Source organism: Ursus americanus, chromosome 11 (assembly GCF_024610735.1).
Source record: "Ursus americanus isolate L20-20 chromosome 11, mUrsAme1.1.p, whole genome shotgun sequence".
In the NCBI taxonomy this organism is placed as follows: domain Eukaryota; kingdom Metazoa; phylum Chordata; class Mammalia; order Carnivora; family Ursidae; genus Ursus; species Ursus americanus.
In genome coordinates, this window is record NC_142137.1 from 68,966,139 (window position 1) to 68,993,009 (window position 26,871).

The 26,871-nt window shown below is 42.9% G+C and overlaps 1 protein-coding gene across 5 annotated transcripts in view; it reads left to right on the plus strand.

Annotated features, from left to right (window-relative positions):
• MAP3K4 (mitogen-activated protein kinase kinase kinase 4) overlaps positions 1–26,871 on the plus strand; it is a 110,037-nt gene that overhangs the window by 66,509 nt on the left and 16,657 nt on the right. For 2 of the 5 annotated variants that reach the window (XM_045805477.2, XM_045805476.2), the window contains exons 4-17: positions 748–990; positions 3,292–3,438; positions 9,747–9,904; positions 13,052–13,168; positions 14,645–14,744; positions 14,844–14,927; positions 16,124–16,390; positions 17,741–17,890; positions 20,146–20,307; positions 20,794–20,927; positions 21,542–21,620; positions 22,348–22,426; positions 25,808–25,904; positions 26,710–26,853. In XM_045805477.2, the coding sequence (XP_045661433.2) occupies positions 748–990; positions 3,292–3,438; positions 9,747–9,904; positions 13,052–13,168; positions 14,645–14,744; positions 14,844–14,927; positions 16,124–16,390; positions 17,741–17,890; positions 20,146–20,307; positions 20,794–20,927; positions 21,542–21,620; positions 22,348–22,426; positions 25,808–25,904; positions 26,710–26,853 (1,961 nt within the window). The remainder of the gene's footprint in view (positions 1–747; positions 991–3,291; positions 3,439–9,746; positions 9,905–13,051; positions 13,169–14,644; positions 14,745–14,843; positions 14,928–16,123; positions 16,391–17,740; positions 17,891–20,145; positions 20,308–20,793; positions 20,928–21,541; positions 21,621–22,347; positions 22,427–25,807; positions 25,905–26,709; positions 26,854–26,871) is intronic. The other 3 variants (XM_087865635.1, XM_087865636.1, XM_087865637.1) reach the window with 3 other exon arrangements.

Sequence of the window (26,871 nt, forward strand, 5' to 3'; positions counted from 1 at the left end):
GATAAATAAAATCTTAAAATAAATCGATGAGAAGTTGAGGTTTTCGAATTTTGTTGGCCTCTGTTTTCTCAATAAAAGGAGAAGGGAAGGTCTTTGGATATGATGTTGCCAGGGCTCTAAGGACAGTGGGAAAAGCTCCAAATCCCCAATTGTATGAGGGAAAAGCACAAGGCATCTGAAGAGGGTAACTGTAAGAAAGGGTGAGCAACACTGAGATTCCCGGGAACGGTGAATGACATGTTTGAGTGGGACCAGCTGGATCAATTTGATGAGTTGTTTTTTTATCAGCATCATTTGGTGTAGCTCAGGAGAGCAGCGGACAGGAGAATTGGTCTTTATGTTTACATTAATGGCTCCCTGGTATTGTAATCTTTTCTCAAATTTCAATAATTTCTGGTTTTCTCAGTCTGGAGATAGTTGTGGCTAATAATATATATAACCTTAAAGTGTTCTAATTATTTTAAGTATGATGATAAAATGTTTGATGCAAATGGTGAACTTGATTCTTTTTCTACTCTGCTTTCTTGATAAAAATATTATAATTTGGTGCCCTTGTTATAATTTTCTATAACTTTTAGAACTTCTTGGGTCTATGTTGAAAATGTTAAATTTTTCTAAAGATTGTTTTACCTGTAAAATTGTGATTTTGCAGATCGTCAGCAAACTATAGAGAATAATAGTTGATAACCACACCCTTAGGACATTCTTTTGTGTGCTCTTTTAACCTTTGTTGAATTTTCGTTATAGTTTTCTGAATTTCCAGACCCCATGTGGGGTTCCGATTACGTGCAGTTATCCAGGACTCCCCCTTCGTCGGAGCAGAAGTGCAGCACTGTGTCGTGGGACGAGCTGCAGTCCATGGACTTACCGTCCTTCGAGCCCGCCTTCCTGGTGCTCTGTCGTGTCCTCCTGAACGTGATCCATGAGTGTCTCAAGTTAAGACTGGAACAGAGACCTGCTGGCGAACCATCTCTCTTGAGTATTAAGCAGGTCTGTTTCAACGACTGTTTAAAAATATTTGGCAATTACTGGGCTATTCTATAGACTTGTCGTTTTTATTTTGGATTGAGGATTTTTTTTTTTTAAATTGTTGCAAATAGTGAAAAATGAGTATGTTAGTATTTTTAAGCTGCTCTTTTTAGGGTAATTTAAAATGTTCTTTGCATGTAGTCCTGAAAGATAAGATTGTGATCCAACCTTTTTACCATCACTTCCTCATTCCAAAAGGATATAAAAGTCTGGTGATGTAAACACATAATCTGTTAACACAGTCTTTCGAGGCTAGAAACTTAAAAATCACTCGTTAGAAGTAGTTTAAGTTCCTTTAATTTATTATTATTTTTTTTTGTTCTATTTAAGCTACATGGAAACAGATAAATGTCTTTAGAGTATGCAGTGGGGAGATGTTTGGACTTTTTGCTTGTTTAGACAGTTGCATGGTGTAAACATTAATGACAGCTGCTGCTTTCTTGGTTTTCATTCATTTTGGATGGGATTCTCTAGGGAGTTTGATACTCCAGAGGTAACAGGAGTGGCTGGAAGCCGTTGTATCTGGCACAGTGAATGCTGGAGAATGTTCGTATGATATTTATGATATTACTACATCTACTATGCAAAATAAACATGTCAGATTTTGAAAAAAAAAAAAAAGAAAGAAAGAAAAAGGTATGTTTTTGTCAACTGTGCATGTCCATCCCCTCGTGATGAAAGAGCTAGGAGCTCATTGGCACCTGGGGCAAGCACAGGCCATACAATAGGACAGAATAGGACTTGAATGTGTTGGTTTAGCTGCGGGGGCGGGGGGGGGGGTAGGTGACTCGTGGACATCATTGTCCTCGCTTCAGTTTCTGCCCAGCAACATCAGAGAGCCCTACTTCCTCACTCGCTCTGCTGCTCTCCACCTTGCTTCTGGTTATTGTCCTGTCACCCACTGTGGCCGTGCTTCTCACTTGTCCACCTGATTGCAGTGGTAATTTAGGAAGTTTGGGTAAAATACTGACTTCCCTTTGTCACAACATGAATACTTCAGGAATATAACCTGGTAAGACAAGGCAGAGTTTACTTTTTGCTGATGGAGCTTTTGTGAAGATGAAACAGTAATTTATGTTAAAACATTTAAAAAAATAAAAACAGTACTTAGTTGAATGTAGCATTACTAGAATAAAAATAAAACAAGTTTTGGCTAAAATCATTCGAAGATTCAGTTATAAGCACCTAAGTGACATCTTTAACAGAGAAATTTATATCTGAACATAACAGCTTTTAATAGATTTAACTCTAGCCATGGCTGTCTTATCGTGGGTAATTATTTTTAGAACATGTTAAAGGGGGAAATTATATTTATAAAAGCAATCCATATTTATTTTAGAATATTTGAAAAGCACAGAAAATGATACAGACAAAAATGACAATTATCCTATTATGCTGCCACTCAGAGATGACCACTGTAACTATTTTAGTATGTTTTTATCCATCTGTTTTTCCTATACATACAAGTAAAAGAAAAATCCGTATATGAGTTTTTACTCTTAACTATTTTTCAAAAATAAGATTTTAAATGGCTGCGGGAGTGGTCTGGTATATAGGTACATCACAATTTATTTAGTCCCCATCATTTTAAATAATACCATGGTAATATAGGATAACTATGATGACGAAAGAACTTCAAGGGCAGTCATCCCGTGTCAGCCCCCCCTCCTTTCCAGCATTACCTGCTGGGCCTGCCCAAGGCAGTGGCGCTTAGCTTTTTGTTTAGATTTGTTTTCCCTTGACTTCCGTCTCATTTCATCAGATTGCTCTTAGGTTTGATTTTGGTGATGATTAGAGGCTTTTGATGGTAAAGGCCACAAATCACAGTCGTTGCTATGCTAAACCATTACAAAGATTGTCATGCTCCGTGGCATGTAAGTATATTTGAACCTCTGTTATGTTTTTGGATAAAAATCATCAGTTTCGTTAGGAGATTTTTCTCTCCTATCCCTTGTCTTAGGTAATGCAAACTAGTAGAAAAATAGATCTTTTTCAGTGAGGTTTATTTTCTATATCGGTGTATTTGTAGGGGAATATAGTTTCACAAATCAGTGTTTGCCTGTATGATATTTTCTCTGTGTATTCATGCTATAATATTAACTACTTTTGTTTTCACTACTTGGTTCATCATCAAGACTGCTAAGATAGTTATAGAAACGAACTGATAAGGAATTAGAAAATGTTTGAGGCCTTTCAGAGGTTTTGAGGCTGAGGAGGGGATGTGGTGAGGGGTGTGGAGTGACAGAGCCCGTGTCCCCGCAGCTGGTGAGGGAGTGTAAAGAGGTGCTCAAGGGCGGCCTGCTGATGAAGCAGTACTACCAGTTCATGCTGCACGAGGTGCTGGACCACCTGGACAAGACTGACTGCAACATCGACGCCTTCGAGGAGGACCTGCACAAGATGCTCATGGTGAGACCTGGGGCGGGGGGGGAATCCTCATGCTCACGTGCCTGTATGTGTGTGTCTGCACAAGATGCTCGTGGTGAGACCTGGGAGGGGGGGATTCTCGCGCTCGAGTGCCTGTATGTGTGTGTCTGCACAAGATGCTCGTGGTGAGACCTGAGGTTGGGGGGGGGGATTCTCACGCTCACGTGCCTGTGTCTATGTGTCTGCACAAGATGCTCGTGGTGAGACCTGGGAGGGGGGGATTCTCGTGCTCACGTGCCTGTGTGTGTGTCTGCACAAGATGCTCGTGGTGAGACCTGGGAGAGGGGATCCTCATGCTCACGTGCCTGTATGTGTGTGTCTGCACAAGATGCTCGTGGTGAGACCTGGGAGGGGGGGATTCTCGCGCTCGAGTGCCTGTATGTGTGTGTCTGCACAAGATGCTCGTGGTGAGACCTGGGAGGGGGTGATTCTCGTGCTCGAGTGCCTGTATGTCTGTGTCTGCACAAGATGCTCGTGGTGAGACCTGAGGTGGGGGGGGCGATTCTCACGCTCACGTGCCTGTGTGTGTGTGTCTGCACAAGATGCTTGTGGTGAGACCTGGGAGGGGGGGATTCTCGTGCTCACGTGCCTGTGTGTGTGTCTGCACAAGATGCTCGTGGTGAGACCTGGGGTGGGGGGAGGCGATTCTCACGCTCGAGTGCCTGTATGTGTGTGTCTGCACAAGATGCTCGTGGTGAGACCTTGGGGGGGGGATTCTTGCGCTCGAGTGCCTGTGTGTGTGTGTCTGCACAAGATGCTCGTGGTGAGACCCTGGGGGGGGGGGGTTCTCACGCTCGAGTGCCTGTATGTGTGTGTATGTGAGAGAGAGCAGAGTGCGAGCACGCGAGAGAGCAAGCACGGGATGGGGAGCGGTGGTCTTCAACTTGACTTTTGTATCTAGTATAGGATTAAATTTGTTTCACCTAAACCCACATCTTGACCAGTCCTCAGTGGTTTTTGCATTAGAATTTTTGACAAAGCTTACCCTAGTTCATTGTTTAACACAAGATTCTTCATCTTAGAGCAGAATGGCCCAGAAATGGAATCATAGTCCGGTCCTTTTTTATCCAGCCGTCTAGCATCAGCCATTTCTGTAACGCCTGCCCGAGCTAGGGCTGGGAAGGCAGGAGTGGACAGTGAGAGGCTCCTCGCCTGCTGGGACCTGGGCACGGGGGATACTTGCACCCTAAGTGCTAGATGCCAGGGCGGAATTCTGCTGGGGTGCAGGGACGACTTGGAGACGGGTCCTCTCAGCTAGCCTGAGGACACCTGGGAGCTCTTATCCTGAGTCAGAAGTTAGCTGAGGAACCTCGTACATTCGAGGAATCGAGGAATCGTAAACACTGATTTGGCAGGAGCAGACTTGTTTTGATTTCTTTCCAGGAGGATCTCTCCAGGCTTCTCACACCACAGGTGTTGTGCTTACTGGTGCTTTCTAACCTCTGTCGTTCTGCTCCTGTTATCTCTCCTGATAGACATATCCCTTTTCCTTATCCACCCATATAAGACTTACTTGCAAGTTTTACTTTTCTCTAGAAAGCTTTATCTGACAACGTCAGCCTTTAATGTGCATTTACCTGTACGTCCTCTGCACTCTACGGTAGTTATGATGCGAGCTGTGCCGTTGCGTACTCAGAGATCTGCTCTGCTCTCCACTTTCCCCAGCTAGCCCAAAAGCTTCATAAGACGGGGGGCTATGGCTTGAAGTGGTCTTGTCTTCCATAATGCCTGGCAGAGTATTAGTGTATAATGAACACAGGTTGGATTCATGAGAGTATATGCACAGATGATCCCGGCATGTGGCAGGTCAGTGAAACAATATAAAAATGACAGTGTTTATGGGTATATTGTTTTTGGAATGTTTTGTGTGACATCGCACTATATTCTGCCTCGGGATGGCTGCAGCACCTCCAGATACCACCCCCACTTTCTAGGCTAGAAGAAAGGGAAAAAGCAAAAGGGAAAAAGTTTCCTTGCCAGATCAATCCAGAGCAGCAAAGCTCTCCTGGAAGCCACAGCTGACAGATTTCCCCTGTGCCATGTTGGCCAAACTGTTGCCTGCCTCTTGACTGTAATGGAGTCTGAGGATGCAAATATTTAGTTTTCCGGCCTCTATGGTTGAAGGATAGAAAGAAGAAGAATGTGGGTGCAAAGGGGATTTAGACCATCCAGCGTATCACAAGAAATAATTTTGAGTTTGAAATTATTTCCTAATTGTTTGGGGAGCATGCATAAAAGACCAGAGTGTGTAAAATGTGGCTACATTTTGAACTACTAAATATTTTTTAGGTCAGAAAAGTCTTTATCATTGAAAAGTCACGGAAAAATGCAAAAGCAAATTATTTTCTCTCTTTCTCTCAGTGGATGGTTAAAGCAGGAGTTTAAAAAGCCAAAAAGTGCTTGCTTTCCAAACTGTCTTTGGTGGTTTTACAAAGGTGTGCACAGCACGCTTTAGCATGCAGTCACTGGGGCAGGAAGGAAGAGCATCGGGCAGGCGAACTGTGCCCTCCAGGTCATTCAGCTACAGTGTCCGTGGTGTACCTGTGGGTCGTCTGACATGTAGGGGAAGTAAGTTACTCCTTAGAGCTACAAGTGCTAAGGATTCAGTCTCGGTTTTGCTACCAGTGATCCATGTGGGGCAAGATCTCCCTTAGTTTCATCTCCATAACTTCACAGATGAAGAGCTAGAAATTACCAGTGATTTTAAAATTGTGCCTCAGGGTATGCTCGATGGCTAATGGCAGGGGCATGTTTTGAAAACTGGGGAACCCAAGCAAAATCGGTGTTTCTGTTAGGAAGGAGGGAGAGAATGGCCTTTGAATGGTCAGTCACATTATATGTACCACAGCAGCCTTCCCTGGAACCTCACCAAAAATCAGCAAAAAGAATGGAGAGTAAAGAACAAAATTCCATGTTCAGTAAAGGAGGAAATTGACTACATTGCTCTCCTCTCTTTGCCTCCAGAAAACTGTTAACAGTTATTTGCCTTGAAATCTGGGCTAAAATGAGGATGGGCACAAGCTCTAACTATCTCATAGCCCGGCCAGTGAGTCATTAGAGCTGTGATATCTGGGATGTGAACAGTCAGGAGAGAAGCAGGAGCAATCCCTGTGGAGGACCTGTTAGTGGCAGATCTGCAAGACAGGGGAGCAGAAGTGGAGACACTTTGGCCACATGAGCGTATCCTGGCAGCTGAGGAACACTGCCAATGCGAGCTTCCCAGGGTGAGGGGACGCAGCAGGCTGTGATGCAGAATTTCTGTGACTTGGGGGCTTTACTCTGTGTTACATCATCATCCTGACTCGGGAAGCCTAAGCATGTATGTGTGCGGGTCTAGGGACGTACTTGGTGAGCATTTGCTTGAGGCAACAAACCACATTGAAGTTATCAGCTGTCTTAACTCATTTCTCTGGCCCTGGCCTTAGAAATAACCAAAGCGATAAACATGATAGAGATGTAGGAACATGTGATCGATTTAAGGAAACCACATAAAAAGAATTTAAGAGGAATGAAAATGTGAAACTGATGAACAAGATGTGGCAGTTATGGAAGATGCAGGAGGGAGGGCCGAGATACCCAGAGGGAGGGCTGAGACTCAGGAGGGAGGGCCGAGACACCCCAGAGGGAGGGCTGAGACACACACAGCTGGGGTTCCCGCTGAGGCCTGGCTCTCGCAGTGGAGTTCATAGTGAAGGTTGTGGGTCCAGGGAGAGTTTTTATTTTTTTTTTATTTTTTATTTATTTATTTTTTTAAAAGATTTTATTTATTTATTTGACAGAGAGAGACAGCCGACAAGAGAGGGAACACAAGCAGGGGGAGCGGGAGAGGAAGAAGCAGGCTCTCAGCAGAGGAGCCTGATGTGGGGCTCGATCCCAGAACACCGGGATCACGCCCTGAGCTGAAGGCAGACGCTTAACAACTAAGCCACCCAGGCGCCCCCAGGGAGAGTTTTTAAATTGAAGTTCCTAGAGACCATTTGAAAGCCTTTGGGACTGATTTTGTTAAGGGAAAGAGATGAACAGAATTACATGTGTATCAGAGAAGAGCGAAATCGATGGTGCGAGGTTCCTCAGATGCCATGAGGAGGTGGGTCTCCAAACACAAGTGTTGAGATCCGGAGGAAGCTTCGCTCTGCCATTGCTAGGAAGGGGAGGACAGCATGTCGCATGTGGGTGTGCATTTTTGGTATTTAGAAGATGAGGGGTTTTATATCTAATGCCTTTTTTTCTTCGTTTGGAGGGGTGAGATGTGTGAGGGTGGGCATTGGCTGTTTGACAAAAATGGCAGAGTTTCAGACTGTGCTCGTAGGGGAGAGGGAGACTAGGTGAGTGGAGATACAAATATTACCAGAAACGTACACCATGTGGTTGGGATTACGATGTGTAGAGCAGCGGCCTCCTTGTCCCAGGACAGTCATGGCCCTCAGCTTCCCGGGTGTGGGTGTGAGGCATGGGCTGTCGGGCTCATCATGCTTTGGGGTTTGGCAAGCAGGTGGGCTGAAAAGGAAAGGAGAGGTGGCGGAGTGTGGGGTGGTGCCCGCAGTGGTGTGGGAAGGGTGGCTATGTGGGCTCTAAGCTGAGTAAGGGTAGAAAGGGGGCAGAGTGAGGGGTAGTGACCTGGAGAGAGAAGAGAAACCTGTGGGCTGGAGTTCAGGTAAGGCTTAAACAAGAGAACAGTCACAGTGGTGGTAGTTGAACAGAAAACTGGAAGGAGGAGAGGAGGTTTTAGAATCAGGCTATTTGGGATGATTTGAGGCCGAGAGTTGATTCTGTAATGACAAGATCTAGGGTGAAGCACAGTGTGGTAGCTGAGCCAGGGTCGGAGAGAAGATGATGTCAGATGTCGGAGTGTGACGAAGGTTGGCGGGCATTTGGAAAGCCGTAGGTGACAGGTTGCAGAAAGGGTTCCTTGGTGTATCTGATGATGTAAATCTTAACGGGGCAGGTATTTTGTTTTGCTTTTAAATGAGACTGTAAGAGCAGTGGTTTGAAAGGCGTGGTCATACAGGCGCCCCGTGGCAGGGTGGGTGAGAGAAGGGCCGTCCTCAGGAGACAGCCAGGTTGAAGGGAGGCCAGGGAGAGGGAGCAGCACGCAGAGAAGCCAGAGGAGGGTCCTGGTCTCATGTTTAAGAGATTTATTTCATTTGGTGAAGATGGTGGTAGACCCATGAATTGTAGGTTCCACCGTACACAGACACCGGTGTTCATGAGGGACCCTGGACTGCAGATTCCCACCACACAGCCTGGCTGGCGGAGGCCCAGAAGCATCCAACAGAAGACAGTTTTCTTAAAATAAAGACCTGAAATTGCCGACTGAAAGTCAGCACTGGATTTCAGGAAGCATTCCTTCCAGTGAACCCTGAGGTGTCGCCTGGTGAGGTAACTGAGATCCAAGACTAAAGACAGAATCCAGAGAAAAAGCAAGGCAGCTCCAGGGGTGAGGGAGCAGGGGCAGCGGGAGACAAGGCCGGTGTCGGGGCTCTTTGTTCGAACAGCACACAGCGTTTGAAGCTGGTAATGCCTTCAGCGTCCTGGGGCAGAGAATGTGTAACTCAGGTCTTTTATACTCAATTGAGTTGTCCTTTCGGTAAAAAAATCCATAGGCAGTGGGGATTTGTGATCTAGCAGTTGTGACCCTGTCTGGAGAAAAGCTGATGGACAGTGAAACCCTAGTAAGCAGCAGATACATCGAAATAAGGACTTAGGAATGGGAAGGCTGTTCTCGTAGGCCTTGCGGTGGACATAAACCCCATTTTGGGACAACTGGGTATTTTGATTAGAAATCATAATTTACATGTCATAAATCTTGAAAAAAACCTGTGTCGTAGAAATCTGGGTGTCAGGACGGGATGGTGAGGGAAAGTGTGTTCATTCCCTCTCAACACGGAAGATACTGTCTAAAGTTGAAATAAGCAGTTAAACAAGTAACGATCCCAACCTCTTAAAGGAGTAGTGTTCGCAATATATTAATAATGAACATTTCTGGGTGCTCTTAGTTTGATTCTTTTTCTGCTTCTGTACACATTGTGAACATTTTATTTTGTTGGTAATTGAAAGAGATTGTAAATAATGTGTTAAGTTGCCGGGTAGTTGAGTTGTGCAGGGTTAAGAGACATCCCCATGTAGACAGCAGTCCTGTGACGACGAATCTTGCTTCTCTCCACGCTGCGTGCTCAGCGTCCCCCTCAACTGGCCCTTCTGAGTCGTAGTTTCCAGGTTAACAGAGCTGAAAGCTGGCAGCTGCTGAGTTCCGTTCTCAGATATCTCCCTTTATGTTGTTGTATTTCAAGGTGTATTTTGATTACATGAGAAGCTGGATTCAGATGCTGCAGCAGTTACCTCAAGCCTCCCATAGTCTAAAAAACCTGTTAGAAGAAGAATGGAATTTCACCAAAGAAATAACTCATTACATCCGAGGAGGAGAAGCACAGGCTGGAAAACTTTTCTGGTAGGAACCCTTATTCTCCTGAGAGCGCCTGCCAGCCCGTTTGCCTGTTCAGTTATGTGAGCGTGACAACCAGTCCTGTGTGTGTGTGTGTGCCAGGTTTTGGGGTCCTCCGAGCGGGGGCGCTCAGCCGGGGGCAGGTTGCCCCGTGGGGACATTTGGCAAGGTCTGGAAACAGTTTTGACTGTGATGACTGGGAGGTCCGACTGATTAGAGGCCAGGGACCCGGCTAAACATCATACAGTGCACAGGACAGCCCCCAAACCAAACATGGGCCACCCAAAATGTCAGTTTTGAAGTTGAGAAACCCTGCCTTAGTGTAAAGCCTCTTAGGCCTCCGACGAGTAGAACAGGCCTGTAGACCTGTGTGCATCCGTCTCAGTGGGGACGTGTGGAACCCAAGGTGTGCGTCTCCCCGAGACTGCTTCAGGGTTTCTGCTAATCACAGAATCTCTTCATGAGGCACGGGTTAGAAATGTAAACAGAGAAAAGCCCTGAGGGAGGAGAGTGTGGTCACTGGTGTGTGTTTGGAAATGGACATCTCTTGTCCAGGAGCTGAATGCTGGTGGCGGGGGCCCCTCCCCGCCGCCTGACGCCTCGGCTGTAGACTCGGTCGCCGATCGCCGGTGGCTGCTGCGTCCTCTCACACCAGCCTGGGGTCGTTTCCCCTCCCTGGTGTGTGTTCTCCGGGGCCTCGGCTCGCCGGCTCTTCCAGCTGCAGAGGCGCATTGTCGTCGTCTCTGTCTCCTCTGTCCCCTGCTCTAGACCTAGGCTCCCCCTTCTGCCCCAGCCACCTGTCCTCTTCACGTCCTCGTCACATGCTCTCCTTCTGTATTTTCAGTTAGCCGTGAGCTCGCTCTTCCCCAGAGCTCTCCAGCTCTTCAGGCCCTGACTCCCCGTGCGTCTGCCTTTCCTGTTCAGCTCACTTCCCGAAGTCAGCCTTCTGATGAAGTGCCTTCCCGGCGCATTTCAGCATCTCGCCTTCTCAGTCTCCTGTCGTTCGGCCTTGCCATTTCTTCTGTTTGCAGTTTCTGTCTCCAGGCTGGCCTGCCTGCGGAGAGATGGTTTTAAAGATCACTGTTTATTTGCACTACAAATTCATGTGATTTCACGGCGTCCCCCATTTCGTCAGTCTCCTTGTTTCTGTCTGCTGCTCGTCCTTCAGGTCTGGGCAGTGGGGGCTCTGGCCTTGGCCTGCACCAGCCTTGCTCTGAGCAGCTCCCGAGCTTTCCAGGCCCCGCTGAGGGACTGGCCCCTGGTGTGGCCCTCGCTCGGCCGAGCCCGTGGTGTCAGCACAGCACTCGTCTCCTTCATGTGCTGTTTGTCCCAGGCTCCGTCAGTCTCCCAGTGATTCCTAACTGCTTTCTTTGTCTCACATGCTACCTCTGATCCTTCAGGAAAGATCCAGAATCTGACCCCTGCACACTATTCCCTGTTGCAGCTCTTCCCAGGCTGTTACTTCTCACATGACTGCAGATGCTCTCCAGGAGTCTCTCTGCTCAGCTCTTTGTCCCTTTGGTCTGTTCTCAACGCCACAGCCAGTGATCTCGTTCAGATGCACATCAGACTATTTTCTCCTCTGTTCCAAATACTCCATGGCTTCCCTGCTTCCTCAATGAAAGTGAGGGTGCCTGAATGTGGCCCTTCAGGCTTGCAGTCTGACTTGTCACTAAACCTCTGTCTTCTTCCCCTGCTAGGCTCTCCTGGGCTTACTGCACAGCCGCAGGGGCTTCTTGTGTTCCCATGCTGGGCACGCTCCTGCCTCAGGTCCTTCGCACTTGGTGGTCTCTCTGCTTGGACGGCTCTTCCCCCAATTATTTTCATGACCCATTTTGCACTCCCTTTAGATCTTTGTCTAAATGTCATCTTCCCCATATTTAACATGGAAATTTCTACTTATGAGTACTTCTGAGTTCCCTTTCCTGTTTTGTCTCTCTCCATAGCACTTAAGAATATCTGAACTATATCTTTTCTTCCTTTTTTATTTTATTTCTTGTTTTTTCCTCTATTCACTGGAAGGATTTTTATCTGTTCTGCTCCATGCTGCTTAGTACATAACCGATACTCAGTGTTTGTGGATTAAACCCTTCGTGGATGTCCTTGTATACTATTGTTCTTGAAAATGGGTTTGTAATCAGGCCACTTTCCACTCAGTTACTTTTAAAGCCTGGCCTCTTTGCCCACCAAATGAAAGTTGGATAGTTAGCATGACACGCGAGCCTTCTGCTGCATGGCCCCAGTGTACTTTCTCAGTCTTATTCCACCACCTTTCTGCTCCTTTCACATTGTGCAATTTCTTTTCACAACCAGGCCTCTTGCTTAACACATCTTCATGCCTTTTGATCACATTCATTGTTCTTCCTGGACTTCCCCTCCTCCATTCCCTTCCTGACAGAGCCCCTCTTCCCACTGCTGCTGTCAGGGTACCGTTCTGCGTTGCCTGCAGGCCCGTGCAGCCAGGCCTTCAAGTGGGTTTGGTCTCCCTCCCCTGACGAGTCCTCTGCCGCTGTTTGCGTGCTTACCTGCTCTCTTTTATTAGATAGAAGCTCCTTTCCTTGAGTGAAGAGGTCAGTAAGCTGCTGGTGAATCTTTACTATACTCCTTTGAATTTGTTTTATACACTTGGGTTTACATTTTAACCCTAGTATTTAGCTTGCGTACTCAGAGAGAAGAATCAGCCGTATGGAACATTTCATGTTGATGGACTATGAAAAGGTACTTGTGAGGGAAATTTGTACAAACAGTTGCATTTAAGAAATTCAGTTTGTTTTCTTACGCTATCGTTTAGTTTATTAGGCTTTTAAAAACATCTTGTCTTAGATATATATTTGAGGCCATTTTATACCATTTTGGACTTTTAAGATGAAAATTACACTTACATAATAATTACATAGTTGCTCTGAATATAGTTTAAGATTTTAAGGCTTATGATAAAACCGAGGAAATAGAACAAAGATAGATACTTGCTCATAATGGAAGAGTTCCTCTTTTTCACATTCATCATGATTTTATAGTAAAAGCAGATTCTCACTGTTGTTGATTTTCAAACTATTAAAACAGTAGCTGACCCTTTCGGTGTCTTATTTAAGAATTAGAATGAGCGAGGACAATTTTTCTTCCCTGGTTTATTTTCGTGTTCTTGTTCCCTAGTGACATCGCGGGGATGCTGCTGAAGTCGACAGGAAGTTTTTTAGAGTTTGGCTTGCAGGAGAGCTGTGCGGAGTTCTGGACCAGCGCTGACGACAGCAACGCCTCAGATGAAATCAGGTGCGGCCCCGCTCCTTTCCTCCCCATTCCTTACTTCACAGAGTTCTGATTGTGGCAATGAGTCTAGAATGGGCCGTGTTCAAACCCAACCATGTTGGACCTTAGGCATTTCCATAGTAGACCGAAAGACTTCTGTTTATTACTCTTATCTTTTCGTGTGCTTGCTTAGGATTTTCTGTGAAATCTTCTTTGCAGGTGAACTTAGAATTTAGTTAGCCTAATGAAAATAGTGTCTTGAGAGGAGAGGAGAGGAGAGAGTGTAAGTTGACTAAAAATGAGTAGAGAGAATTCATCCCTGTGTCCTAGAATGGTTCTAATTAAATAATTCTGTTTCTCCCCATGCCCTCACCTCCATAGCAGTCCATTAATACATTTAATTGATACTTGGCACGTTGTTATTGTTTTTATGCATGGCTTATTCCTTCTGTTGAACTTTAAGCTTGAGTACGTGAAACCATGGCTTATGCATCTGTTGTATTTCCTCCACGTCCGTGAGATAGTATTCAGGTTGGACCAGGTTAAATTGCTGTTTTTGTGTCAATATCAGCCATACAGCTATTTTGTGGCCAATTATAAGCGATAGCGTATGATTCAACCTTTGGAAATGCTCAGGGGGAGCTGACTTCTCTAGACCTGAAATGTTTTCTCTCACCGTCCAAAATTTGATGAGAAACACATTTTGGGTTTCAGGACACCAGAGATGTCATCATGCCAGGGTTAAAACAACAAGTATCCACACAGATTCTTACCTGGGACAGTGCTGAATGGCCGAGAATCAGAATGAGTCAGTTTGTAGAAGGCCTTGTAGTTTTGAGAGCCAATGTGGTGGATTCCAAGTAAGCAGGGAAAATTGGAGATCTAAGCTCGCGTAAACTAGAGAACGGCTCTGATGATGCTCTGATTGTTTACTTGCGATGGATCTAGGACGTGGGCTCGTGTGCAGTGGTTCGTCCTGGCTCCAGAGAGCCGAGGTGCGATCCCACACGTCTCTTCTCCAGTCGCAGCTCAGTGCTGTCACACTGGTGGCCTACAGGCAGCGACGATGGGAGTATCTACACCACAAGAATCTCCAGACACCATATAAGACAGTTCTTTGAGGGGAGCCGGTTAGACATTCACCAGCCCGCCACTGCATGTATATATTCATTTTTAGTAAGATTCTGAGCTGGGAGTTGGTGTAAGAACTTTATCTCAAACTCAAGAAACTATTATAAGGGCATCTTTAGAAAATAAAGCTTACTGTTATTTGAAGGTTATAGTATGTGCCTTACTTATTTGAAGAATACAAGTACTTTCTAGAAAACCACAAGAGAGCAAGCTTCTGAATATTTCAAGTACATTCTCAATAATTGCTTGCTCCCATTTATCCAATTTTCAGTCTTTATTAATGTGATTTGGAATTTGCTTCATCTTTATTGCTATCTATTTCTTGATGTACTCTAATGTACTCTAACTGGATTTCAATCAACTTGGCAGGAGATCTGTTATAGAGATTAGTCGAGCACTGAAGGAGCTCTTTCATGAAGCTAGAGAGAGAGCCTCTAAGGCACTTGGATTTGCTAAAATGTTGAGAAAGGTGAGTTAACAATCCTGATTGATTTTTAAAAATGTTTCTTTTACCATATTTTATTTAAAAGCTAACCCTAAAGAAGTTTCTTTGTAACTATGATCCTAGGACCTGGAAATAGCAGCAGAGTTCATACTTTCAGCCCCAGTTAGAGACCTTCTGGATGTTCTGAAATCAAAACGATATGTTAAGGTAAATATTAAAGATGGTATAATTGGAATATTTTGCCTTTCCTTTTTTTTCTAAAACAGGAAAACTTTCTCTTCATGGTCAAACTGGTAAATATTTTAGGCTTTGCTGGCTATATATTGATGCCAGTAATAAGACTTCCTCATAATTTCTCAGAAAAACAAAGTTTTTCATACTTATTAACTTGCTTTTAGAATGCAAATAAAGTAACCAAATATTTACTCATACAATTCATTAAAATTAGTTACACATATATTTAAGGTAATGTATCTAAAATAGTAATGTAAAATAATAAAATAATAATTGATTTTTTAAAAGATTTTATCCATTTATTTGAGAGAGGGGGAGGAGAGCGTGCACGTGTGCGTGCACACACCTGGTAGGGGGAGGGGCAGAGGGAGAGGGAGAAGCAGGCTCTCTGCTGAGCAGGGAGCCTGATGCAGGGCTCTATCCCAGGACCCTGGGATCATGACCTGAGCTGAAGGCCCATGCTTTACTGACTGAGCCACCTAGGCACCCCTAATGGTTGATTTTTAAGTAGTTGTTTTGTTTTTACCGTCACATTTTCTGAAACAGTTCAGACTTTTTATAGGAACTTTGGCCTTCAGTGCCCAACTTACCACTAGCTCCCCTTTTTGAGTCCTCATCTTTACTACCATTTAAGTTGTTTGATACTTAGTACTTACAGATTCAGTGTATGATATTGTTACTGGAAATTGTATCCCAGGCCCACGGTGTTATCCCTCCTACAGTTATTTGTGATTTGCACAACAGTATCACGTATGTGTTCCTTATTAAAATGATCTTTAAAGGCTTCTCATGGTGCCCCCACCAAGAACGATTAATGAATCCGTATTAATATTTTTTTGCCTTTTTACTTTCTGTTAAGCATCACAAAGTAGCATCAATTAAGGTCATTTCAGTCTGGCGTTCCTCCCCTGAAGGTATTTTCTTGCTTCTTGAAAATAAAGCAGTTAGAGGATGCCCAGTGAGTGGAGAAGCCTTCCCAGGCCTCCAGCACAGCACTCCTGTGCTCCCCCGCTCCTCCTCCAGTCACATGGGACTGGGCTCCTTGCAATGCCCTCAGCGCGGGCCTTCCCCACACCTGCTTATCTTTTTCTAGTTTTGTGTATTTTAAATAACATTTTTATAACATGTGACATTCCCTTATCTAAGATTTTGGATCATTTCTTCTACAGGTACAGATTCCTGGCTTAGAAAACTTGCAGATGTTTGTTCTAGACACTTTTGCTGCAGAGAAGAACATTATTTTGCAGTTACTCAATGCAGCCGCAGGAAAGGATTGCTCGAAAGAGTCGGATGATGAACTGCTTGATGCCTATCTCCTGCTAACCAAGCATAGTGATCGCGCTCGGGATTCAGAAGATAGCTGGGCCACGTGGGAAGCACAGCCTGTCAAAATTGTGCCTCAGGTCGAGACTGTTGATACCCTGAGAAGCATGCAGGTGTGTCACTCCCAGTTCCCATATCCACTACTCCCCACCCTACATTGAGGCAGTATTATTTACCTAAAATATTTTTAGGAAGAATAAATTATTAGCAATTCCTGAGTGATTGGTTTAGCTGTCATAGTCATCTCAAGTGTTGACTTCCCAAAAATAAGGCTCGATGTTTTAAAAATTTTGTATCACAACTTGTGCTAAGATATTCCTCCAGAATCTGTAAGTATGTTAGATTCTACTGGAATATTTGAAATATTTATATCTTTACTTAGTTCAGCCATGATCTGTGTGCTCATGATCCAGAAATTCTACTTGTTCAAGTACTCTGGTTTACTTGCTGTTAGTTAATATTTTTGTAGTAAAGGCTATTACCTACCTGCCCAACAGGGATCCCATGATGATTTGTATAACTCATTAATTAAAACCCGTAAGAAGCCTTCTCATGTTCTCTTTGTTGACCTCGGGACAGTGGTGTGCGTGCTCACGTGCGTCTCAGACTCATTCTGGCTGGCGTTGAACACACTGGCTTACTGTCCTCTCGATTCCACATGATCTGCTCTTCCGCTCATGTTCCCTGTCTCAGCGGATGGTGCTCTGGCCACTCAGTTGTTGAAACCAGAATGTGACCGTTAATATAAACTCATCCTCTTACCCTTCCAGTTCATCCCCAGCCCTAACACATCGGAGCATTTCCGGTCTATGACACTTTGTCTGCAGTCCAGAGCGCCTGCCATGGTCAGACTGTCATCCCGCTCCTGGCCTAGTGCAGTGTCTCACTTTTCGTTTCCCTGCTTCCAGCCTCACCTTCCCTCATCCAAGTCTGTGTGTGTGTTTGTTTGGGTACTATGAGAACAATCATTATAATATGTAACTCTGGTCACATCACACACACTTCTATGCAAAATACTGCAGTGACTGTCACTTAAAAGAAAAAGATAATAAAGTCTTGATTTTGTCTATTTCATGGAAGGGCACTCATCCCTCTCTTAATCCTGTATTTTCCAGCTTCACAGGCTGTTCTGGCACACATGCACGCACGCACACACACACACACGCACACACACTGCTGCAGGAGTCTGAGTTACTTGCACTGGGATGTTTCAGAGACCCCCTGCCTGCACAGTTCCATGGGGTCTTTCAGCGTTGTGTGGGAGACCTTAGACAGCAGTGCCCACTGCGGAGCGTTGCTCCCACGGCAGGGAGTAACTCTGCTTAAAAACTACTTTCTGATCTAGGGGTTACTGGCCTGGTAGTCCTGACAAGGTTGGCATTGTTTTTGGACTAGGGATTGACCTAGAATGGGAAATGGTAAGTAGGTCTGTTTTTAAGCCCTGTGCTTTATTCTCCCCCCAGGTGGATAATCTTTTACTTGTGGTCATGCAGTCTGCCCATCTCACCAGCCAGAGAAAAGCTTTCCAGCAGTCCATCGAGGGACTCATGACTCTGCGCCAGGAGCAGACGTCCAGTCAGCCGGTCATTGCCAGAGCTTTGCAGCAGCTGAAGGTATGTCACCGCCTCCTCCACCCTAGCTCCTTAGTTTGTGTGTGGAGGTGATGCTGTGGAGGCATCCTCTTGTGACAGTGTTATTCCACCCGAGGGACCTGAAGTCTTTTTTTTTTTTTTTTTAAGATTTTATTTATTTATTGGACAGAGAGAAACACACAGTGAAAGAGGGAACACCATCAGGGGAAGTGGGAGAGGGAGAAGCAGGTTTCCTGCTGAGCCGGGAGCCCGATGCGGGGCTTGATCCCAGGACCCTGGGATCATGACCTGAGCTGAAGGCAGACGTTTAACGACTGAGCCACCCAGGCGCCCCGAGGGACCTGAAGTCTTAACGTGGTCCTTACCGTTCTCCCTCTTCCCGGTACACATTGTCCCATGTCTTCACTAAAACCTCCCAGATCTTTCTTGGAACCATAGAATGTTGGAATTGGAAGGGATAGAAATTTGACCAGTTATTTGACTTCTGAATGGCCACATGGTTGGTTAGTAGCCAAATTGATACTGGAATTTAGGTCTCTTCACTCCTAGTCTGGGTTTCTTTCTTCTTTAGCAGTTACGAGTATGTGCTAGAGGTTCTCCAGATCAGTAACGTGTAACCTAAAAAAAGATCTATTTCTTCTTTTATATAACTGGTAATTCAACCAAATTAAATGTAGTAGAGAAAGCTAGTCGTAGACAGGCACTAGGCCTTCAGAGTTCAGGGCAAGCCGGATCCTCACCTTCTTTTCCCATTATTTCCTGTTTTCACCACCTCTAACTTGTCTTCCGTTCATCGGTCTCAGTCTGATCCACACTTTTCCACAGGCCATCAGTTATGCCATCAGTTATGCATTTTTTGTCACATTTAAGGCTTGACTTCTTGAAGAAGAAGCACGTCTTGAAACTCTAAGTAGTTTGATAAACATTTGTTCCTTCTGTCAGTCTGACTTATCTCATTCACTTAGAAACACATTCTCTCATCGATTGCCATCCTACTCGAATGCCAGTGCAAGGAACTTTTGTCTTTTCTTTTAGTTTGAGTCAATGAACTCTGGAGAGTGCAAAATTATATAAGATATTGATTATTCTTGAGCACAAGGAATTTGTGGTGAATACTGAGGGGGGAGATATTAGATCTTTCTGGTCACATCTGGGAGTTGCATCTTGGTGTGTACATGGAAAGTCATGGGAGATAAGGCTGGTAAAATCAGGTGGGCAAAAATCAGGCTATTGAGATATTTTGGATTTAATTTTTTCTAAGCTTCAGAGAGTAGTTGAATATTTAGGAAGAATATTTTGGAAAAGTCTGTAAGGGGCTTGCCCAGTGGAGACCATGTGTATATACGTGTGTGTTTAAGGGTGAGTGGAAGAGGGTCCAATTTGGAGTGATTGTACTCCTGCTTAGGGAGACAACAGAGCGTGAACTAGGACAGGGTTTTCCAACCTCTGCAATATTGACATTTGGGGTCAATAATTCTTTGTTTTGGGGAGTTGTTTTGTAGGACGTTTAGCAGCATCTCTGATCTCTACACACTAGCTGTCAAATGATTTCACACCCCATCTCCCCAAGTTTTGTTTTTTTTTTTTTTAAAGATTTTATTTATTTATTTTCCAGAAAGAGGGACCGCAAGAGAGGGAACATAAGCAGGGGAAGTAGGAGAGGGAATCAGGCTTCCTGCCGAGCAGGGAGCCCGATGCGGGGCTTGATCCCAGGACCCTGGGATCATGACCTGAGCCGAAGGCAGACACTTAACTGACTAAGCCACCCAGCCGCTCCCCATCTCCCCAAGTTTTGACAACCGAAATAGGCATTGCCAATGTCCCCTTGGGTAAAATCGACCCCAAATGAGACCCCAACTGAGAACCCCTGAGCTAGGGAGTGGCAGGGAGATAGGAAGGACAATACAGTCTTCCTGTTGGATTGAAATCATACTTCAGCAACTGCCCAGGGGGAAAAAGCAGCTGGTGGTTGAGATGTAAAATAATTGGAGTTGAGAGCATCTATTCAGAGACCACATAGTAATTAGGCATTATCATTGTAAGTGGATTTTTTTGTCTTCTTGTATTTCATAAGATGTTAAAGAATACCTAATACAAATAAAAACAAAAATAATAAATAAACAATACATTTCCTTTATTTTTGAATAACCAAAATAAATATGGCCCAAATATATTGCACTGGTTAATGTCTGTGATGATGAAAGAAATCTTCCTTTAAGATACAGCTAAGTATTAGGTGATCTGCTTTGCATTAATTATGGTTTGGGACTCTTCAGAATGATGCCCTAGAGCTTTGCAACAGAATAGGCGATGCCATTGACCGAGTGGACCACATGTTCACCTCAGAATTTGATGCCGAAGTTGATGAATCGGAGTCTGTCACGTTGCAGCAGTACTACCGAGAAGCCATGATTCAGGGCTACAACTTTGGGTTCGAGGTAGGTACAAAAGAAGAGGAAAAACACAGTGTAACTTCGCAGTTGCTCTGTAACTTACTTAGCAAAAGTATGAGGACTCTTGTACAGCAAATCAGATTACTGATTGTCATCAAGCTTCGTCAAGAATGTCGTCTTACCCATTACTGAGTATCAGAAATGTTGGTTTCCTTTTAAATTGTCAGATAGTTGCCCAGTTTTTATTTTGTGCTACCAGCTTTCTACTTATATTTTAAAACCTTCAAGAGATGTTTAATGTTCTGAAAGTACATTCGTAATTTAAACTTATGAGTAAAACATTGGTGAAACTGCATTTTGAGACATTATCTATAATTCTTCATACTCTTGAAAATATGTAAATTTTAATTGGGTTTTATTTTTTGTTTTTAGAAAAATGGCATTTGAAACAGATGTGGCATTGTAGTGTTTAGATATTTATATAATCATTACTTTCTTCTTAATTTTGATATACACAAAATCTTCTTACAGTATCATAAAGAAGTTGTTCGTTTGATGTCTGGAGAGTTTAGACAGAAGATAGGAGACAAATATATAAGCTTTGCCCGGAAATGGATGAACTATGTCCTAACTAAATGTGAGAGTGGTCGAGGTACAAGACCCAGGTAATGACCAAGTAGATGTTTCCTAGAACTGCAAGTAACTCAGTATTCCTGCTGCAGAGAGAGAGAGTGTGAATGCTGTAGCCTGGGAAGCCAGGAAATGCGGGAATAAGAGAGGGAAGTGGGAATGGTAATATTTCATGTATATTTTATGTGAGATTTCTGAGCAGATGACACAAAAAGGAGCGTTTTGAACTCTTTGATAGGATTTTGCTTTGTTTTGTTTTTAAATGAAACTATTAATACAGAAAACCCCGTAATTTTTGGAAAATTAAAAAAAAATTGTTCTGTAATGAGTTAACTTTAAGGGAGTTCACATTCTGTCTGGACAGGTCTTCCTGATTGCTGTTTTTCTTCCCTTTCTCATGAAATTTAACCCTTTTATGAATGTAAATGGAAACAAATCGGTAACCAGTTCCTTTATTAAGAAGCTGTTTGTCCTTTTTTCTCAAAACATTCTATAAAATTACTCAACCCTAGGCATTTACATAAAGACAAAAAGTGTGTTTTTTCTTAGGTGTTAATTTTCCAGTCAGATTACTCTTCAGTGTGGTATAGATTAAAACTGCTACAGCGTTTTTTTGGTTTTGTGATTATTGAACTTTCTCATCTAACAGGTGGGCAACCCAAGGTTTTGACTTTCTACAAGCCATTGAACCTGCCTTTATTTCAGCTTTGCCAGAAGATGACTTCTTGGTATGGAATATTCTAGAGGGTTTTTTTTTTTATTAAAGAAATAAGTTGATCACTGTTCCTGATTGTGTATTTTTTATAGTTCTTAAATATTTTTTCATAATTATTATAGCACTGAAAATTAAGGCATTCGTAACAACGAATAGTAAGATATTCCATGTTCTTTTCTTTTTATAACAATATTGTTCAATTGACTAAGTCAGTGGATAGCTGTGAAGCCTGGCATTTGTAAAATATTTGTCAGTTTCAGATTTTATAAAGTGCTGATTTATTAGTTGCTGCTTTTTAGCAATTTAATGAAGAACAAGGATTAGCCATTTCACTTCAGTATGCGTCATTTGAGAGCATGCCAGATGTTAAATATTATCGCTGTTTTTCCAGTACTTTCCATCAGCTCAAAAAGATGATGTTCAACATGTGAATTTAATCATATTAGCCTCTGAATAGTAGAGATGATTATAGGAGAAGTCCCTTGCTTGTGCACATCATTGCCTTGTGGGGAATTGAATGCTAATTTGCTTTTATTTATAAAAACAAGTGGTATATAGTACTATTATTTTAAATCATGTGCAGTTCATGTTTATACCTATTTTCTTTTAAATGAACTTTGAAAATATTTACTAAGGATAGCATAGCATGTTTCTTTTAAATATACTGAAAGCTTAATTTGTGCTACTTACCTGATTGAGAGAATGTACATTCTTTCCCTTGTCCTTTCCCATTTTCCTAGAGTCTTCAAGCCTTGATGAATGAGTGCATTGGCCATGTGATAGGAAAGCCACACAGTCCTGTTACAGGTTTGTACCTTGGTAAGACGGCAGTTAGAACATTTCCCCTGGCACCTCCCAGTTTTGGGCAAGCACATCAGCTTGCAGCTACAGCCCTTCACGCTGTGTAGAGAAGTTCTTTAGCAATACCGAAGGAGATGACAGTGACAGGAATGAGGTGTGTAGTGGGGAACTCCACAGTCCCAAGTCCAACAGGAAGATTACAATGCCAGCACAGCATATTCACTGCCCGCCGGCAGTGTTAACTACACATTTTAATTACTTAGTATTTTGCGCACCAACAGTGATTCTGTTCTCCCCCTTAAAATCTCTTCTTCTGGGAAGGAAAGACTTGGAGATATAGCTGTTAGGGAGCGAGGGCCTTTCTTGATAGAGGGAAGTGAGTATAATTGTTCTGTCCCCTTCCTCACCTTTCAAAGGAGAAGGAGTTTGTTTTCTTCTCCACAGCTAAGACTTTCCTCACTAACAGAGTAAATTCTTAACTGATTTTATTTAAAAAAACAAAACAAAAAACATAAGTGATGCTATGATATATTTTCATTATAGTTTTCAATTACAGTTTTACAGAGTATGTTGAAACTTCAAAATATATCAGAAAAAGACTGTGCCTTCCCCCATTCTTGAGATAGTAAATAAAAGCAAAACTGTATTTATATGCAGTAAACATCCAAAAATGAAAACTTAGAGATTTTAAAGCAGTTTAAATTGCACAAGATAAAATAATTCATAAACGGTAAACTTATTGGGCAGGAACTGTATCTTAAAGGGTGTTTGCTAGCTACAGAAAATTTAGTAGACCAGGTTTTAATGCTTGGATTCTCTAAAATTCTCTGTTACTCAGCTTATACCTTTTATTCTCCCAGGGTTGTTATGAAATGAAAGTTATCATTTGCAAAACTCTTTGAACATTTTATATAATGTTATAATTTTATAGCATTCTATATTCTTATCAAACTTTTGGTTAATCATATTATCTTAAAAACTTTGATTTTCTGATCTTAAATATTTCACTAGAATACGTGGTCAATAATTGAGTAAAAACCACTTCTCTAAAATACTTAATTATATACGGAATCATTTTCATGGTAACAGAAGGACAACGTAGAAAGAGTCTGTAGAGAAATGTAGAAAATGTACATAGAAAAAAATTTCAAGGGAGAAAAATACTACAGAAGAAAGAAAAAAACAGTCATATTCCCACAGTTGATAGATAATCACTGCTAAGGTGGGATCACGAACTCTTCATGTGCTTCTCCCCCAACTGCTAGTAGGACGGTGGCTTAACAGTGCTGTCTGTGGGCCGGAGGTGCTCTTTGTCTTCTGGGCCATGTGGCTTGGTGGAAACGGCACTGGCTGAGAGTCAGATGGCCAGACAGCCTGGTGACCTGGGGCTGCGCGTGTAACATCGCTGAGCCTCCTCTGCAAATGCTCAACATGAGATGCTAATGAGGGTCCCGCATTTAGATTTTGTAAACCGTAGTGTTCTGTGCATAGCAGCAGTCTGCATCCAGTTTTGTGCTCTTGCCTTACAAGGGCAGTTAGTGAAAGGGAGAGCCTACCAGCTGTCGTTCCCGCTGCCTGCTGTCTTCCTCTCCCTCTGCCCTGCACTCGGAACCACAGACAACAGCCTGGTGGATAGCCTTCCCTAGGTTCTGCACACTCACGTAATTGTACAGGTGCATTGTGCCCTGCCTTCTTTATTCTCCTGGCATCGCGCAAGCATAGACAAGCTCCCTGTTCTACTGTATAAAAGTTGGATCACATTGGATATTCTCTTGCATTTCTTACAACTGTAGAAATTCCTCCCTGTCAACAGGTAGAGATCCAACTCATTCTCCTTAGTGGCTGCCTTGTGTCCATTATGGGTGTATTATAGTTCTTTGCACCATTTCCTTGTGGGCATTTGTTTTGTTAGTTTTTGCCGTGAAAAACATCTCTAGAGTAAATCTCACTAGTGAAATTAGAGTGTCTATTTTATGTTTACTGACTGTTGGGATTTTCTTTTCAATGAAATATCACAGTTTCGCAGCAGTTAGTTATATATACTCTTAAATGTTCTCTCTCATATATGAAAAATGCGAAACGTGTGTGTGTGTGTGTGTGTGTGTGTGTGTGTGTGTGTTTTAGCAGCATGTCTTTCTTTTACACCTTGAAGGGGAAATTTTGTAGTGATTTTTGACTCCAAAGTTCCCAGTATGTTTGCTGAATTAAAGACATCACCTTCTTTCCCGAGGCATTTTTATTTTTTTTCTCTTTTTATCTTTGTTACTATTGGAGTTCTTTCATTTATGATCATAATTGTTGAGATAATGAACCAGAGACACAAACTGCCTGAATTTTTTCTTAATAATTGCGTGATTTTTGTTTTGCAAGTTTTCCCTTCAGATCTCTCCATTTTGGGGACGTCGGTCTTTCCTGTGTAATGTATTTCCTGTAATGTAATGTTATTGACAACAAACAAGTTTTGCAAGTTTTCCCTTCAGATCTCTCCATTTTGGGGACGTCGGTCTTTCCTGTGTAATGTATTTCCTGTAATGTAATGTTATTGACAACAAACAAACCAGAACCATGAAGAAGGAAGTATTTCCATTTAGAATAAAGCATATGTAGATGAAATAAAACATGGAGCGAAATTATTCATATGAAGAGAAAATATGACATTTAAAAAATTAAGGAGGGTTAAAACCAAGTCAAAAGTAAGAGGGCACGAGTCAGGGTGAAATAGACAAAATGTAACAGGTGCGCTATGCCAGTGGTGTCTAGTTTCAGGGAAAGGAGAATTATCAGTGTTTCTGTAATCACTAGGCAAGGGCCCTTTAAATCCTTATTTTAAATTTTATCTAGTTTTTACCAGAATATTTAAACAAAGAGAAGAAAACATGTTCTGAAAAAAAGAATAACCCATTTAAACTGTGTCTAATCCTCTTCCTTTGGTTTAAAGGAATTAAATGAAACTCCTTCTACTCAGGAAACTGACAGTGACTGTCCCTAACTCAGAACCGGTTGAAGTATCAGCATGGGCCAGAATCTTTCTAAAAATGTAGCCAGCATAAAGAACTCTTTTTTATTAGAGAGATGCTACATTTCAGTCTCTAGCTGGGTCCCATCAGTCTCTAGCTGGGTCCCATTGTTTGTTTCACATCCTTTGTGTACTTTCTCTCCAGGATTTAGGAAATGTTTTTGATGGCTAAAAGTTTGAACGTATAATATACCTTTTATTAATTTTTTAAAAGTAACGTTTTCCACAATGTTTGTCTATGTGATATGATTTTCTTACTTACATAATGGGTTTATTTGGCCAGTGGCAAAGTTAAGTCCCATCCCGTTTCTGTGTAGTGAGCTGCTTTGGCTTTTTCTGTTGACCCCTTTAACAAGTGGCACTTTCACCATTGTCGCTGGCAGCTATTCATCGGAACAGCCCCCGTCCTGTGAAGGTGCCGCGATGCCACAGTGACCCTCCTAACCCACATCTCATCATCCCGACGCCAGAGGGTTTCAGGTATTTGGAGCTTATCTAGCCTTCCGCTGTATGGATTCTTCTCTGATGCGCATGGTCCTGCTCTGATGGCTACTGGGTGCTTGCTCTGATCATGGAGTATTTTTTCTGTGTTCTCGTTCCTACTGTTTTAAAAGCTCTTAGTTGCATTATCTCGAAGATACACCACAGTGCCTTAGTTGCAAGACAAAAAGAGATGCAACTTTAAAACCGACTTGTACCTTTCCACATAACTTAGTTTCTCAGCTTATTTATAACCTCAAGCTACTAAATGCTTACCAGCTTTGGAATAATTCTTTCTTTCTCTTTCTTTGAAAATGACCTTACAAAAACAAATTTGAGTGTGCATAGCATAGTAAAACATTTGAAAAACAATCCTAAACATAGTGTAGCACTGAAGAAAAATTGGAATGATCTTTCCAGTCTTGACTTTCATGTGTGTATGTAACCTTGAAGCAATTTAAATACTAAAGTGAGTTCTGAAACTCTAGTACAAAGTATTTCCCTTGAATGTGGTGGCATTTCTGCATCTTGAGGGAGTGAGCATTTTCTCTCCCCTGTAGAATCACTTTTTAAAAGTTAATTTTATTTGACATTATTTGCTAGGAAAAAACCACAATTATTTTCAAGATAATTATTTTTTTTTCTTTTTTACACCTAGACCTGAGTCTCAATCAAAGAAAAATTTGCAATTTATATTTTTAAATATTTTTCATTTCCTCACCCTATTTTATTCTTAATTGAAAACCACTGGAGAGTCCAGTGCCTTTTCTCAGCTGTGTTCCTGAAGCTTTTCTTCTCGTCTCAGCACTCGGAGCGTGCCTTCGGATGCACGGAGCCACGGCAGCCCCACTGCTGCTTCTGTCACTGCCGCCACCGCCGCCAGTCGCCCCGGCCCCTCTGGCAGCGACTCTGCGCCACCCAAACCCATCAGCAGTGCCCATGATACCAGGTAGTCACCCTCCACCAG